General features: G+C 39.8%; 1 protein-coding gene across 15 annotated transcripts in view; it reads left to right on the top strand.

The window, feature by feature from the left end:
• Positions 1–3,007: 3,007 nt before the first annotated feature.
• The window catches only part of nrxn3b (neurexin 3b), a 266,978-nt gene continuing 252,414 nt past the window's right edge, over positions 3,008–17,571 (top strand). For 7 of the 15 annotated variants that reach the window (XM_086061871.1, XM_086061863.1, XM_086061866.1 and 4 more), the window contains exons 1-2: positions 3,271–3,568; positions 11,936–13,041. In XM_086061871.1, coding sequence (XP_085917997.1) covers positions 12,348–13,041 — 694 coding nt within the window. In that variant the 5' untranslated portion in view covers positions 3,271–3,568; positions 11,936–12,347. Of the gene's footprint in view, positions 3,569–11,935; positions 13,042–17,571 lie in introns of all 15 variants that reach the window. The other 8 variants (XM_086061870.1, XM_086061868.1, XM_086061872.1 and 5 more) reach the window with 4 other exon arrangements.

Raw genomic sequence — 17,571 nt, 5'->3', positions numbered from 1 at the left:
CATTGCACGATCTGGGGGAGAGGAGAATAATGGCAGCAAAGCCATATTCTTGAAGAGATGACTCCCACCAAATGCAGAACATCATCAAAGCACTCAGCAGCACCTTCACCCGACATGTGCAAATGAACAGCACTGGAGGTTCTTCCTTCCTTCTTTCCTGCTCCTGTCAATACCATGTTACCAATTGCTGGTGTTTATTTCATTCTCAACTACTTATATTTCAGGTTACTCTAAGAAAAAAGTTGGGTCAAAATGGTCTGACCTAACTCTTTGAGTTATTCAACCCAAAAGGTTGGATCGAATTAAATTAAAAACCCACAAAGCAACCACGTTTTTGGGTTGTTTTGCAGGCTATTCCTTGATCCAACTTTTTGGGGTTAATTGCATAATCCAATTGAATTAGGGCAAATTAAATTAATAAACTACAAAGCAAACCATTTTTTGAGTTGTTTTGTGGATTTTTTTTTTACCCAAATGTTTAGGTTAATTGCATTCCCCAAAGGAACTCGTTCAAAAATAAATTAATAGCCCACAAAGTGACCCAGTTATTTGGGTTGTTTTGTGGGTTATTCATTTGACCCAACATTTTCGGTGGCCAAATATTCGGTGCATCACTAGTTATTATCCCCCAAAAAACGCAACTTTTGAGTTATTTAACCCTAAACTTTGGCTAAAATTAAACGAATAACCCACAAAGAAAAACAGTTTTTGGTTTGTTTTGTGTTTTATTTATTAGATCCAACTTTTGAGGATAATAGAATTATCTAAAAAGTTGGATTAGCCCTTTTTAACCCAATTTGAAATTTTTTTCTTTATTTCTTTATTTCTTTATTTCTTTTTTTCTTTTTTTCCTTTTTTTCCTTTCTTTATTTTTTTCTTTTTTTCTTTATTTCTGTCCAATCAGATTTCATCCTTTAGTGTATGTGTTGCATTGTCAAACCTGCATGGATGATTCAGGATCAGTAGTAATTGATCTATGTGACAAACTATACAATATTAGCAATGGAATTGTTTCTTTCACCAATCACATTTTCAATTAGTCTTTCAAAGGCTGGCGAGCAAGATTTTTTTTCATCCTCTGATTGGTTGGTCTGCTGGTCGACATATAATTGCCCCTTTAATGCAATGAAGAATTTTTGGAACAGGAAGATTTATTTTTTTTGACACAATGTTCCTAATAAACAGACACACACAAAGAAAAGAACTGCCTGAATTCTCTCCATTGTGTGCCATGTTTCTATTCTTTGTGATTTTTCTGTGTCAGCTAGCCCCACAGTGGAATTTAACTGCTTGATGAGAACGGGGTTTAAGACTACAGGCACAGCATGCAAAATTCATGCTCGGGGACTCTGTCCAGGGTTCAGAACCATGGACAGAACCCTGGGATGTACTGGAGATGGCAGAGAGCTGTCCAAGGTCCTTCACAAACTGTGCATATCCTTGGATTTCGTAATACTGTACTCTCATTCTCACAGTGTAGTTGTAGTCTAAACCCAAAGAGCCTGAGGCAACCCCGGGGGCAATTGGCACACTTTCAATGCGCTGACCTATGCTGGTGGATCAGCACACAAGCCTATAATAAAGAAGATGTATGGACTCTGACTTTATTTTTCGGGGGGGGGGGGGGGGGGTCACATAAGCAATAATGTAACTACAATGTTTTTATTTTATTTTTAGTATTAAAAAAAATGTGTATTTGGACCACATCGGTGCTTTTCATAGGTTCAACAGGTTGTTAACTTGGTCCAAGCAAAATAGAAGTCAAATATTAAAATCTTGCTCAGTCACACAAGTGTAACACGTGTATTCTAATCATTAGATTTTAAGACTACTACAAAACAGTTTTTGTGTTTCCAGAATCTATTAGTGTGTATACGTGGGTGAATAAGATACATTAAGCCAATTGTAGGTTGACACTTTATGAAGCTCAGTGAAGCCACATTAAATATGGCGGACGTGCTCACGACCAGAAAAATAGCAAAAGTGGAGTCTATGTATATCTATGCTTAAATAAAAGTCATTTTTTTAAGAGTATAGTTTCAAGATTTTACTCTACATGCTGTTTCACTTTGCTGTCTTCTCAACAGACTTCAACTTTAGACATGAATTTGCTTTTTTTGAGCCAAACTCTTCAGCTAAGATAGCTAGCTTAGCTCCACAATTCTCACAGCTAGCTTACATGTCTGACATATAATAGTCACCATTGTTGATGCGTGTCTCTTATTTTTGGGTTTCAATCATTTTTCCCGGTTTCATCAAAACGATCATTCTTGATTTCAAATGTATCCATAATCATGTTCTTTCGAGTACAAAATGCACACAATATTAAATAGAATTAGAAATGTAAACAGAATGACTCGTCAAGTCTGAAAGTCATGAATTCCAAGTCAGAGTCAAGTTGAGTCTTAGGTTTTTACCAAGCAAATCGCAACTCATAAAATTAGCGACTTAAGTCGACTCTAGTCCAAGTCATGTGACTGAGTCCCCCACCTCTGCTTATAATATCCATGCATTTTCTACACAGCACTTCATGTTCAGGGTTACGGGGAAGCTGAAGCCTATCTCAGCTGATTTGGGCAAAAGGCAGACAACGCCATGGACTGCTTGCCAATATATCTCAAAGAACATATAGAGACAGATGATTGGTCGCAATCACATTCACACAGTCAATGAGTGGGAACTGAACCCAGCTGCCTACACCAATGTCAGGGGAGTTTACCATGACAACATCAGTGGCATTACAACAAGAGACCATACTGACGGCGTGGGGGGGGGGGGGGGGTGTTTTGGTTGTTTCTGCATGACATTGCCTCAGACAGTGTAATCCGGCCATCTCTTATGTGACTGTGAAACCATGGCCCAGTTTTCTGGTCATGTCATGGGCGGAGAAATTTTTTGTCGGAGCAGTTATTATATAAATTAACCCCACTGTTATATGGGGTGGAAGTAGGCTACTGCTAGCTCACCGACACATTTTAAGAACAGGCAGGTAACAAAATGTTTCCAACACACTATTTCTATACAAGCCTTAACAATATGCATTTTCTATCAAATAGATACAACATACAATCATTTTAATAATTGCATCATTTAGATGGTGATTTAAGGCTAAACAGCCCTAAAGTTCACAGATCAGTCTCACAAGTATAATGCCCAATATATGCAACATTTCATTTATTTAAAGATGATATGCGTCGGGTTCTGGAGGACCGGTTCTCCCTCTTAGAGTGCATAAGGCGTGTCAGAGCAGAATCGAAGAGAACGGGAGCGATCCATAGTTCCACCATCCACAAGTACTGAGTGGACCGAGCTGGCTGGCTGGGAGATGCGCGCTCACTGACAGGAGGAGGCGGAGGAGGGAGAGGACTGAGGCAGAGGAGAGGACCGTTGCCTTCATCGCGCTCACTTGCTCATGATAACCTTCACATCAACACCCGCATCGGCATCTCTCCAAACAATCCAACATTTCAACCATTACCGGATGGACTTTTGCCCCGGATTGTTTTGATTTTCAATTTTACGCACGCCCAGTTGCACCCGGAGCTGTGAATCGTCTCTCTTAAAAAAGGTAGGCGCGTTACAACTGCCATTTATAATTGATGTTAGTTTAAAATATGCTGTAATGCAATGTCAACGTCGCGTGGTTGATTAATTGTGAAGTTTTTCGTTATATAATTTTAATCGTGTAAATTTGATGACCCGAATCCGAGCGAGCGTTTTGGATGAGCGCACGCTTCTTCTGGTCACACAATTTGCTACAAAAAAAACCACACACACACACACACACACTCACACACACGCACGCACGCACGCGCGATTGTGACTTACTAAAAGTGGCTTTAAGGCGAATATATTGTTGTGAGTGAGTGAGTCTCGAAGTGGAAAGTTTCAGTACGCTGACTGCTCGCTGCTGGTCTTCGCCATCAATTAGCAGAGGATGACGACAATTACAAATATTCAATAGTCGAAATAATAATAATCTTCTTTTGTCACCACCGGCGCGCTTCAAACTGAGCTGTTTGCCAAATGTCGCTCATGGTCGTGATGCCGCGCGATTACACACTATCTCCTACCTTTTTAATCGCTGGGCAATTCGATGTAAAATGTCCGTTTAAAAATCATGGAATATGTGAATGATCAAAAGTTCAAAGTGAGATCATGACACCCAGTGCAGCATGTAAGGTATATTAACATAATTATTAGTCCACAAATAAGAGCTGATTAAAAAACAAAAACATATATATGTTTTTGTTTCAATAATATGCTCAAATTTGACTGATGAAGTCATCGAGCCATTAATGTAAAAAAAAAAATCATCATACTGAGAGGTCTTTCTAATACTCTGGTGACCTTATTTGGCTGCAATAGAAGGGCAAAAATATTGGAAAGCCATCTCACTACAATGCAGCACCAATGGCCCCTAAACCATCATTTTAATGAATGAGCCTTGAATCAAGAGCAATTACGAAAAACATCAAATAAAAATTTAATCACCTTGGCTGTGGTCGTGACCTGCCAGGTGCCCACTAAATGTTCTCTAGTGGCCCCTTGCTGGACCTCATATGTCTAACCAGCAGTAGAAAAAGCAGCCGGTGACTGATGTTGAATTAAATAGGGCCTTCTGGCCAAAGCTTGTGATAGACAGCGGAGGGGAGGGGGCATTCGGGACTGGATCAAGAGGTTTCCACTTTCCAGTGCATGATTGGGTCTTGGCTGTATTACACTACATGTCAAAAATATGCACCGATGCTCTATGCATCAATGCATCATTTATGGCCGGTTAGTGACAGGATCCAATGCGGGGCATCTCATATCCTCTAGTTAATAATTCAACTCCTATTTATCAGGAAAAACTCACTTATTCTAATTGTATATAGAACTGACTTCAATGTTTACATTTTTAATGCATTTTATTATCATACATGGCATTATCTTTTCATAAAAATTAGAAAACATACTTTTTGTGCGTATGTGTGTGGTTGCTCAAGCCCAGAATTTGAGCTGATAAGGATGCCGTCAGGCTTATGCTTGGCTGAAGGGCATTTTTCAGACCAGGCCTATGGGGAGTAAGTGTCAGTGAAATATTCAATATGAAATTTATGTCACCGTATAAGCCTCATTTAACTTCGCCTGGAGGCCAGTTATACAGAACTGCCTGGCATTAGGGAGAAGAGGGTCCTTCCAATGTGTCAAATGTCATGTCATTTACAGTAGGGTGACCACATTTTCATTTCCAAAAAACTCGTACGTAAATGATACTTGAAGTTTACTCCAAAAAATGAACACTATTTTTAACATATGCCTTCATCGTATAGGTAGAAAATGAATCAAAAATATAACTCTCTTTTGAAGTCAACCACGTCTCCGCCAGTCAGCGAGCGCAGAACGCTATCAATGAGCTAAAATTCTGGGCTGCTGACACAGCTTAGCACCTTTTTGTACACTCAGAAAGTGAAGTACTTAAAAAGTTGACTGCATTAACAACACGATGCACTTTGCCTTTCATTTGTCCCGCAATGAAAACTGGACATTTTTATGAATGTATTCATAAATAAATGAATACTTTTTTTTTTTTTTAACGGGTACCCGGACAGGATGTAGAGAAATGGAAATGTCCATTGCCCTGGAAAAGAGGACAATTTTTAGGGTGACCAAATGTCCATTTTTGGGAGGACATTTGGGAAGACAGACCACTTTTTTACATCCTATCCGTTTTATTTTTTTTAATAAATTCATGAAAATGTCCTGTTTTCATTGCGCGACTAATAGGAGATGTAGTGCACTGTGTTACCACGACTGGTATACCACAATGTCGAGGTTCGGGCCGAGTTCCTCTTTTTGAAAATATGGTCACCCTGCGGTTCTTTACAATAATATGTTCCGCTAGTCCAAACACAATTTTCTGATTACTATTGCATGGAATATGAGTTAAGCAGCAAAATTCAGCTAATGACTCTCATGGGGCAGCCATTTTGTCGCTTGTCACCTGAAAATGACCTAACAGTTGCTTAGGGCTCAGGCAATGAGCAATCACCTGTTTTCTAAAGCTGAGCCGTGATTGGTTGTTTCCTGAGCCCTGCGCAAACAGAGATGGAAAGTAACAAAGTACAAATACTTTGTTACTTTACTTGAGTGTTTTTAGTACTTTTTACTTTCCTAAGTATTTATTTTTTAGACTACATTTTACTTTTATCCGTTACATTTTAACATGAGTATCTGTACTTTTTAGTTGATACATTTTTAAAACAAGGTTGTTACTTTTATTTTTAAATGCATGAAAACGATTAAAATACTTGACCTGGAAGAAAATCAGCGTCAATATCTCCTGGCTCCGCCAATTATATGAAACGATACACACATGCAGTCCTGTACATCCCAGCTTGTGATTGGCTCCACGACACGCAATCACATGACGTGCTATTGGATTAAAACCCGTAAATATGAGGGCAATGCACATCGCCTCAACAGAGGATAATTTGAACTTGATAGCAAGTCAGGGTCAATTGGCCGATGTATCCCCATTTTTGCTCCATTAGCTAATACAGTATCTTTCAAATTGACATAAGAGGAAACATCCGGTAAAATACTTTATACTTTTACTTGTCAAGTACATTTCAGAGCCTGTACTTTTGTTTTGTTTTTTACTTTTACTTGAGTACTTTGTGTGAGTACTTTTACTTTTACCAAAGAGTACTTTTCCCATCTCTGTGAGCAACTGTGAGTCAACAGCATGTGGTAAAATGGCCGCCCCCGAGATGGATAAACATGGGTGGATCTTGCTGCTTAACTCATATATTCCACAAACACAATACTAATCAGAATGCTGTGTTTAAGAGGGAGTACATAGACATTTTTGGGTTGACTTTGCCTTTAAAAGAAGTAACTAAGAGATTTTGCGTACTAAATTCAACTGCAAGGACAAACTAGCATTACTAGCAGCACCATCAAATAGGACATCTGATGCTTCAGCAAGACACACAATAAGTCATGTTAATTGAATTGAGGCCCGAGCCAATTTTCATAGAAGAGTGGCATCTTGGGTTTCATGGCTATATGAATCGTTTTTGACTGAAGGGACACAGCACACGTTTGCGGTCAGTGGCTTGGATTGACTCAGCTGTGTTCAGGGTTATTGCCACTATACACAACCTTTTGACTCCCGTGTTGTATCGGCAAACTTCTTTTAAGACAAAGACAATAACGTCCGACCTGGTGTTGTCAGGGAGACACATGCAGGCACAGGGATACACGCGCACACAGGTGCATAAACAGTGCATTAGCATAGGTATCAGTTACTCCAATTCAATAGCTCGCAGCAAGATTAACTATTCAGAGCAGGTGGTTAAAGGGTCTATTGTGTTGCACGGTTCTGCGATCACCACTGGACTCAGCGATTATGTGCCAAACCGATTGCAAAAGCGGAGGGCTGCGTATGCATTTTCGGGTTTTGTCATGTAAATCATTTCGAGCTCGACCACTAAACAGCTGTGAGCGAAGCAAGGACAGTGTTGATATTCTGTCGCCTTGCAGTGCAATCTGTAATGGAAATAACAATGACTGCGTGACAGATAATTTCACCAAATGTCAATAGTGATGGGATTTGCATGCTGTGTATAAATTGCACCATCCTAAAATCTGCTATGAATGGCTATTTATGATTGTAATCCCTTACAGACATGCAAATGAGGGTGCTAGTGGATAATTAGTCGTATTTATCAGGATTCCAGCAGGCCTTCAGTGATAGTGGTCGAGGCGAAACTCGTGTTCTGTCTTGGCTAACAGTCCATACGTCTTCTTGTATTTTCAATCCAAGTGCTGTGTTACCATGCTGCTGTTCCCAAAACTAGTGTCAGTCAGTTTACAGTACAGTAAAACATAAAATGTTTTGAGTTATTATGTTCCTGGTCCCATTTGTAGCTCAGTTTGCCCAAAACGTAAACCATTTTTATTCTCTGCATTTAGTTTTTTAAAGGTTTTTGTGACAGGCTGTCAGAGGGAAACGGCAGCGTAAACAATGGTTTCGGCCCGGGGTTTCCCACAGATGTTCCCTCCCGGCTCGTTATATTTCTCACATTCTGATTTGATTGAATTTAACAAAACTGCTACAATAAGCTTGTCGTGATAATAGTAAGACAAACTTGTACCAAACATTCCCGACCCGCTACGGACAGCCTCCAAATTTTGTTACACATTACTGCGTAGTCAGGGCAATTTCTTTTTGACAGTTTACAAATCTGGGCAGGCGTCCACGGCAATCACAGTCTGTCACGTTTGCCTATCTCGTTCTCTCGCGTTGCATCACATCCATCCCGTTTTGTTGATGATTGCCGTTGCCATTGGGAACAGCATGTTAACATTTTGTGTGTGGTTGTAAATTAATGTTGCTTGGATTCCTTATAATTAACTCATTCACTGCCATTGACGGCTATAAACGTCAAAAATTCATTTGAACTATTTCTATTAGTTTAACAAAAGTATGAAAACCTAGAATTTTTTTATTGTACATTTAGAATAGATATAAAATTTGTGATTAATCGTGAGTTAACTAGTGAAGTCATGCGATTAATTACAATAAAAAATAAGCGTAATTAATCGCATGACTTCAATAGTTAATTCACAATTAATCAAAAATGTTATATCCGTTCTAAATGTATAATAAAAAAAAGTTCTAGGTTTTCATAGTCTTGTTAACAAAAATACAAAAAAAGTTTATCTAATAGAAATAATAAAATGATTTTTTGACGTTTATAACCGTCAATGGCAGTAAATGAGTTAATACAGTGCAGTATATTATGATGATATAATGCACTGCATGATATATTTTAGGATATTTGGGACCCCACTAACTGTGCGATAGGGTGTTAAACTGACATGGTTTGAGAAACCATGCAGTAGTGGAAACATTGTTAGACCTAAAGCCTAAATCAGGGGAACTGGCCAGTCAGGGGATCCAATCTGATTTCTGAGGACAAATAACAACCTGCAGTTTTTCACTAAAATGAACTGTTGTTGCTAATTTTGTCCAAATGGAGGGCGCACAATGACATTCTCAAATGTGGCTGTTACTCAGGAATTAGTGTGCCCCCCAAAAAAGAAAAAATATTCTTATAAGAATTGCGAATCTCATTTACTACTATTCAGAAAATATATTTTATTTCTTTATTTTAAACCGTTTTGCCCTCGTTTGTGTGTGCCTTTAATGGGAGAACTGTTCATGTTGTAAACGATTTGGCCACAGAGGGGCAGTGTGGTTCCGTGTGTTCAGATACACTCTTGAGTTGTAGCCACATTACAGACTAAAAGAAAAAGCCAATAACGTTTTAGTTTTTGTTTTTTTGCAGCGTTGGAAAAGCATATGCCTGTGAGTAATGTTAAGAAGCCTCTCTGTATACACTCCTGAAGCGTTTAGTTTTTGTGTGAATAGCCGTTATTTTGAGTGCTAAAAGTGCCGCGAGTAGCGCGGTAATTAGCGTTAGCGAGTCAATGTGGCTTTCCGTTGTGCGTTAGCTATGAGCTAGCTACGTTCGGGAAACAAGCTAAACAAAGTGCGGTTGTATACAAATGTGCACTGTGTGTGTGTAATTTTCTTCATTCTGCGTGTTGAGATTTACAGTCAACGTCAATTGGAGTGTAATAAACGGCTTGATACTGTAACAATAGTATTGTTAGTTTGAGTTCATATTGCTTGGGGAACTGATTAGAGCAGGGGTGGGCGCACTCTGTCCTCGAGGGCCGGAGTCCTGCAGGTTTTGGAGGTCTCCCTTCTCCAACACAGCTGATATATGATCAGCTCATCAGCAAGCTCTGCATAAGCTTGGCAATGATCCTGTTGATTGGAATCAGCTGTGTTGCAGCATGGACACCTCCAAAACCTGCAGGACGGTGGCCCTTGAGGACAGTTTGCTCACCACTGAAATAGAGTGAGGGAACACACTACAGAAAGTGAGGTGGACTGAGCGTGTGCTATGAGCCAGGAATAATGTACTGTGCTGTGTTGAGTTAGGCAAATAAATACAAGTAAGCAAGTCACTGCCTTAATCGTCCACAATGTATGGTCAGTGAGAACGGATCAGGCTGAAACAGATACCAGTATTGGACTCTTTTTGAGGGACTGTTCACTGTCTGCTAAACTGTAATCAGTCTGCTCAGGGAGGGAAGGCAGAATATAATTTATAGCTAGCGAGAGCAGCATTTGTGGTCCACACACAGTTTTTCCTTACAATTTAAAACTTGCTAAATGTAAAAAAAAAAAAGGAAGACAGGCTTAAATGTCTCCATTTGTGTCATGTTGAGCGGGTTGTGGACCTATTTGCAGGGAAGCAGAGCGAGGAGGCAGAGGTGCTCAAAAAAGGGTTGTTTAATCAAACAAAAACTAAAAGGCAAACCGTGTGGCAATTATCCAAAAACACAAGTGACTAGACTAAAGACTAGGAACAAAGTCTAATCATGACAAGGGGAAGACAACGACTCGACAAGGACTAAAAGAAAGCAGGGAACTAAGGCCCCGTCCACACGAAAGCCCGTTTTAATGTATCCTCACAAGTTTCTTACCGTTTAGGCCATTCGTCCAGACGATCTCTTTTGAAACCAGGCTTCAGATTTCAAAACGCATCCGTGTCCATATGCAGGATACTCCTCCAGTGATGACGTAATGTTCGCACCTCGACGACCACGCATTGTCAGCAGATTGATGACGTATGCGCCAATTTGAACCGTCAGTCTGTCAATAACAATGGCGGATAGCCGTGTCGTAGTCGTTTTGCGCTGCCTCCTTAGCCTGCTTATGCTGTTGCAGCAAAACATTTTACTTCTTTATTCCCACGTTCAACAAGCTGTGTTGTACTTGAATCACCCGCCATTGTCACTTCTCCTGTGTTCGTCTTTTTCATGTTGTTTTGATACATGCAAAGCCATGTTTGTTCTGTAGATTGCAATAAAGTTAGAAAAAAAGTGTCCGTCTTCTTCGCTGATTCTTCTTTCTTCTTTCTTGCTTTCTGTTAACTCCCTGTGACTGCCCTACAGCGCCACTCCAGACTTGGCATATACATTACAGCCGTTAAATGTCCTCAGCGTCTTCTTTTGGACACGCAAGTCTTGAAATGCTTCTGTGTGTATGAGATTTGTTTGAGGAACGAAGCCGGCTTTGCTTCCATCTGGACGGGGCCTAAATACACATAGTAACGAGACAATGAGAAACACCTGGAAAAGACACGTGTGGCTTGGGGAAATCATTGAGTGACACCCGGGACCGAGGACGTGATACAACTTGACGAGACATTGACAAAAGGAGACACATAAGGGAAACATGATGAATAAACTAAAACAAAATACAGACCATGACATTTGTCTGTCTTGCAAAGCAGACTGGAGTAGATCATGCCGATTCTTTGCATATCTATAGATTGAAGCACAAATTATTGTCAAGCAAATATTTTTTTAATAGAAGATCCTGAAAAAAAAAAAGAATCAATTCTGAATCGAATCGCAGACCCAAAAATCTGAATCACAAATCAAATCGTGAGATGGTCAAAGATTCCGCCCCGTAGGATTTGATACAAAAATGTTGCGCTCATTTTTGTTAAGACAATTCACATTACCCTGCAATAAGGTAATAATGAATGGCCATATTTTCAGAATGTACATTTAATTATTTGCACCAAGAAAAACAAAACGGGAACAATTTTTGACCTGTTGTTATTTATAGCATGGACATACCGGTCCGGCCCACTTAAGAGCAAATTTGGGAAATAATTGAAATTAATTTGACACCACTGACCTAAATAACTGTACACAATCAATTTTAGATAAAGAATATCTGCACTTGCATGGCTGTTTTAGCAATTCAGTGAGTCTATTAATTATTAAGTCGTATACCTTTGTTGTGCTTTTCACTGACGAAAACATTGTTCTCACTCGTCTTTTCATTGTGTTCCAGCTTTGTTCAAGGCCTGCCTGTGACCACAGATCAAACCATGGGGCATGGACCAACAGCGAAGGTTATGTGCTTCAATCCAGCAAGTCGCCGCAAAGAAAGCACCCAAGATGCACCTCTCAATCACTAATCCTCGTAGCACTTTTGGAGCAGGTTCACTTGACGTGGGCATCTGATAGTTTTATCTTTGCTCACAGTTGGCTTGAAGTAAAGTTTGAATCCGTTATCAACATTTGATCTACATCGGAGATCGAAAAAAAACAACAACAACCTGACATATTATTATAAAGCAATGTGGAATATAAGCTATATCAGATGCATCTTAGAAAGCTGCCCTAATCAAATATTTTTGTTACTTTAAGAGGACCTTTATCAAGTTCAAATCACTTGTTGGTGATTTCTGTTACTCTCTACAATGAATCCAAACAGCCTCCCTGGGAAAGTTCTCCTGCTAAATACTATGCTGGCCCTGAGTGCGGGATTAGAGTTTACTGGCTCCAAAGGTCAGTGGGCTCGATACCTGCGCTGGGATGCCAGCTCTCGAAGTGACCTGACCTTCCAGTTCAAGACATCCCAATCAGAAGGCCTCATGCTCTACTTTGACGACGGCGGATATTGCGACTTCTTACTCCTCACCCTGTCCGAAGGCAGGATGCATCTTCGCTTCAGTATCGACTGCGCCGAAACCACCATTACGTCCGACAAGATGGTCAACGACAGCCGCTGGCACTTTGCCGCCATCAACAGGCACAATCTGCGCACCGGCTTGGCCGTGGACGGCCAGACCAAGACGGCAGAGGTGCGGCCTCAGCGGCAGTTCATGAAGATCATAAGCGACCTATTCCTCGGGGGGCTCCCGGGAGACATACGCACATCTGCCATCACCTTGCCTTCTGTCCGCGAGCTCGCACCGTTCAAGGGGATCATCACTGACCTCATCTACGGGAGTAAACTGCCCACGCTCATCAACAGTCAGAAAGTACGCTTAGAGATGTTGGGCCTCTGCACAGAGAACCCCTGTGAGAATGGAGGGATCTGCTCGCTGGCAGATGGAGAAACCTACTGTGACTGCTCTAAAACTGGATTTGTAGGGCGATACTGCACAGAAGGTAAGAGGGCTGCCACCCCCCGTCCCTTTTGAGCATGTGACATGTAGCATATTGATTTGCATCTTTATTGAAATAGGGTTTAAGAAAAGACACTGATTATGTTTACGTGCTGTCAATATTTGGGTTAAGGTCAAAGTTCTGGTTGTGTGAGTGGACAGAGGTATTCCGGTATGGCAATTTCAATAAACAGCGATGCACGGACAACGTCATGACGCAAATAGACATCATTTCTGCTTCTTACTTTCTACCGTCAATAAAACACATTATATTCATTAAAGGTGTGAATTGCCTAGTACCTCGCAGTTCGGTCGGTATCACGATTCATAGGTCACAATTCGATTAATCCCGATACAAATCTAAAGTTGATTATTGCGCTGATTTTTTTTTTACTCAAATTTAGAAAATACTCATCAGTAAACTTGCACACTGTACAATTTGTATGAAAATGTATTTATTTATCTGAAACTGTGAGCCACTGTTTTTTCCAAACAGGTTGCCATCTATTTCATGTTTGAACAGCATTGACAATAAAATATTAAGGCTTAATGTTCCATTAATATAGCATTCTTCCATGCTTACGTTGTGAACTCTCACCCTAAGTAAAACATTTTGTTGAATATTTCCATTCAAAATTGATATTAAATATCGATTCGGCCGCATATTGAATCGATATGAGAATTGTGAGCTGTAATATCGCGATATAGCGCAGAATCTTTTTTTTTTTTTTAAACATCCCTAATATTCATACGCTAATAAAGCATTCGATTTCTTCCTTTCTGCAAAAATGTGGTTCTGTGCTACGTTTCAGTTTTGCCATTTTGTTTTTTAATTTAGTTTCAGTCCAATCTCAATCACGCTTGATAGTTTTTATCGTAGTTAGTCAACCTCATCCCGTGTTTCTTTAGTCCATTCTTAGTCGACTATAAATCTAGCATTTTCATCTTTATTATAGTCCAAGAAAACATAATTTTATTCGTCGAGTTTTAGTCAACAAAAACTGTCAACGTTTTAGTCTAGTTTTAGTCAGGACAATCATTTTACCCTTGTATTTTTTTTTGTCAGCATATTATGTTGAACATTTCGTATCTAAAACTTTCACATACAATTTTCTTTTTCATCTTTTTGATGAAAAATAACTTGACACACAATTAAAGCATATCAACAAGTGGCTACTATGACATTATGATATGAGCTAGTAAATTAGCCAGCATTAGTTAGCCGTCGGATTAGCATTATTGTCGTCGCGTTTGCGCATGTTTACATGGCCTTTCAAAATCAAAATCTTTCAAATATAGTCAGTTTTAGGGTTTTGAAAGGGTTATTGACTGAATGTCATTGTCTGGGTTTTACATACCAAATATCGTTGCTGTCCAATGAAAAGCATCTTTTCGTACATTTTTTGCAGCATCAGACCTTGAACGTGCTTTTGCTGACGTGGAATGTTTTAATGACTTGTCAAGGACAAAAGGTAACAAAAGCATTCACATTCTTTTTACGTAATGACTAATTCAACTCCAACAGACAGACTAAATAGTACTTAAGTAAAAAGTAAAAATCAATATTTAATCCCAATTCTATTCTGTGTATACTTAAAACATCTACAGCCAGGTCCATAAATATTGTGAAATCAACACAATTCTCATGAAATTAAACCATAACCAAAAGTGTGAGGCATATAAACAAACTGTTGAAATTCCTACACTGAAATGTCACAGTATTTCTTGACCTGACTGTATAAACAAGATTACTGCGTGTAAAGTTAATTTGATGCTCATCCTTGTGTGGTATGTGGAAGTGTCACAACTGCGCTTGGAATTAAATTTCCCACTGTATGTTTTTCATTAGACAGCAACAATTTATTGTATCCAAAATAATTTGGCAATGATGTGCTCGCACTTCAGAGTTATTGATTGCTTCTGCTACAAGTGTTGTGTTTTATTCCAGTTTGTTTGCTCATTATCCAACAAGATCCACACTAATAATGACAACATTCTGGCATTTGCAGGAGATGGTATAATTTGGGACTGATCTCAATTTGGATTGATTTTCCCTAATGAAGGTCTATGCTACTAAGTCCCATTGTGGTTTTTATATAACGCTTGGTATGACTCAAATTATAACACTTTCTTATCAAAGTTATCTTTTCCCCGGGAAACTGACTCAGCTCCTGCAAGGACGTGCAGGGACCCGAAGGTACAAAATGTTTGGATGAACTTAATTTCCTCTTTTTCTGTGCCAAGGTAATGTGTTCTTGGGAGAGTGTTAGGGAACACACACTTCTTTGATACAATTTGATATCCACATGTTTATATCCATGTTTGGCATATACTGTATGTGTGATGTCATACAGAACCCATTTGTTAATTGCTTCTGGTCTCAGATGTGCCAAATCCAGGTCTAGAAAGTAAAAACCCTGCCACAGTTTGGCTTTAGCCTCGGGTGCTCGTAAGCTAGCTCCCTAGCTAACTCCCATGGTGCTCGTTTACCTGCTAGGGAGCTAGCACCCATGGTGCTCGTTTACCAGCTAGGGAGCTAGCTAGCACTAGGGGCTAAAGCCAAACTGTGGCAGGGATTTTACTTTCTGGACCTGGATTTGCCAACTCTGGCTATATTCTGTTATCTTTTACATTCCACCAGATGCCAAGCTTGATTAATTTGTGTTTTTAAGATATCTCCTGCCATGTCGTAAGAAATATATACACCACTACCACAGGGAATATATCAGAATGATCTTACATGGGGGAGGTGCATTTTTTCGTTTTCATATGCGGGGATTGTAAATTAAAAACAACCAAAACAACACCATGTTGAATTTCCTCTGCTGACCTGTTCTTGCCAGTCTAAAACAGACTGGCTCAACTCCTGGGGGGATAAAACATCAGGGGAATGCTCACTGAATGCTATTTTAGTGCAATGTCGACACCACTGTGCAAAGGTACTTTTGCTTAGCAGTAGCACAAAATTCAAAATTCAAAAAATATATTCATGTGCAAGAATTTAACTGCTTTTGTTTCCAATATGGCCACCATGTATCATCCAAATGGAGCTGTTTGGAGCTTAAATCCCAAGAGCTTGCCTATGGCGTTGTTCGGAATAGCACACAATGTGCTGGTTGCGGAGCAGTCAAGCGGCAGGACTGGACTTATCCTCTTTTTGCTTCATCCCATTTGCCCACTGCTTCTGCTAAGCAGTCAGTGCAGGGTCCATTTTAAGTCTAATAAAGCCCCAAGGTACCGATGATATCCTTGTTTTAAAATAGCTATGTTTTTAAGAGAGTGGTTGGCAATCAAGTCAGACGGTTTGTATGAATTGACGGACTTAAACACAACAACTCCGCCACAGGTCTGTTTGTTGCACACCAATTTGTCAAATCCTTTGTTTGTTTTCGTCATCTCTCGCCCAAGTTCCTCCTCGTGAATAGTGTTCACAATGACCCCACGACTGTGCCTTCTGCCCGCCACTAACTGATGTGGCTGATTGTTGATTATGCAACAGAGGCGGGGAGCCATAATTAGGAGGATAATGACAACAGAGATGGCAAATTTGTCAGTGGAATGCCTTCACAAACGCTGCCGCCAGACTGTCGACGAATGACAGAATTCCTGTTTCAAGTCCACATTAGCGATTGTTTGAGCAACCTCTGAACGGAATGTTTTTAGCAGTTCAAGTCATCGGACTAACAACTGCTTAGCACACCTGTCTTTCTTGGCATACTGTTGATTATCCTGCATCTGTCAAAACTTGTGAATACTGTACACCATATTATAACACTGAAAGGCCCAGACTGTGCGCAAGCATACGCACTTAGTGAGACCCTCGAGCTGTTCGTTAAAGCAGGCAGATGGTTGACTTAGTGGAATAGGTCTGGGTCGTGTTTTGTTAGCCATGGTCCTAAATGTAGCCTGCTAGCCCTCAAGGCTTAGAAAGGCAATCCAATGAGTTAGTTTAGTTAAATAAACAAGAAACATGAAGATGTGAATGAAGGGATTCTTAAGACCATGCTTGGTTTTAAAATGTCAAAATTGCTGCTTTTTTTTGTAACTTCAAAGCACTAACCTATCCATTCGTCCACTTTTATTAATGGTTATTCTGTTCAGGGTGAGTTGGAGTCTATCTCAGCTGACATTAGACACAAGGTAGACTAACCCCTTCACCTCACTCAGTGGGTTTAACAAAGCAGATTCTGATTTTAATTAAACTTGGTGTACATGTTGATAGTGTTGGTCCAATATTAAATCAAACATTTTTGGTCAATTGGAGCATGTGTTTCGAGCTATGGCCCGCCGAATTTTGGCATTTTTGGTTACTTGAAGGCGGTCATGCCTTTTTTTGCCAAAAATTCAGCTGGCCGTGGCTCCCAAGCATTTGCTCCATTAAACTTAAAAGAAGTACATCACGTTTCATAAAAATATAAATCTGCTTGGTCTAAATTTCCATATTTTTTGAGTGATTTGGCATGGCACTAAATTACTTTTCTAAAAGATAAAATTCATGAAATTTCCAAGTTTCTTCAAAATATAATAATGTTAA

Source organism: Leptonotus elevatus, chromosome 18 (assembly GCF_054856555.1).
Source record: "Leptonotus elevatus isolate MCC_2025b chromosome 18, RoL_Lele_1.0, whole genome shotgun sequence".
NCBI lineage: Eukaryota > Metazoa > Chordata > Actinopteri > Syngnathiformes > Syngnathidae > Leptonotus > Leptonotus elevatus.
The sequence above is the reverse complement of the archived record's forward strand: the minus strand, read 5'-3'. Positions and strand labels throughout refer to the sequence as shown.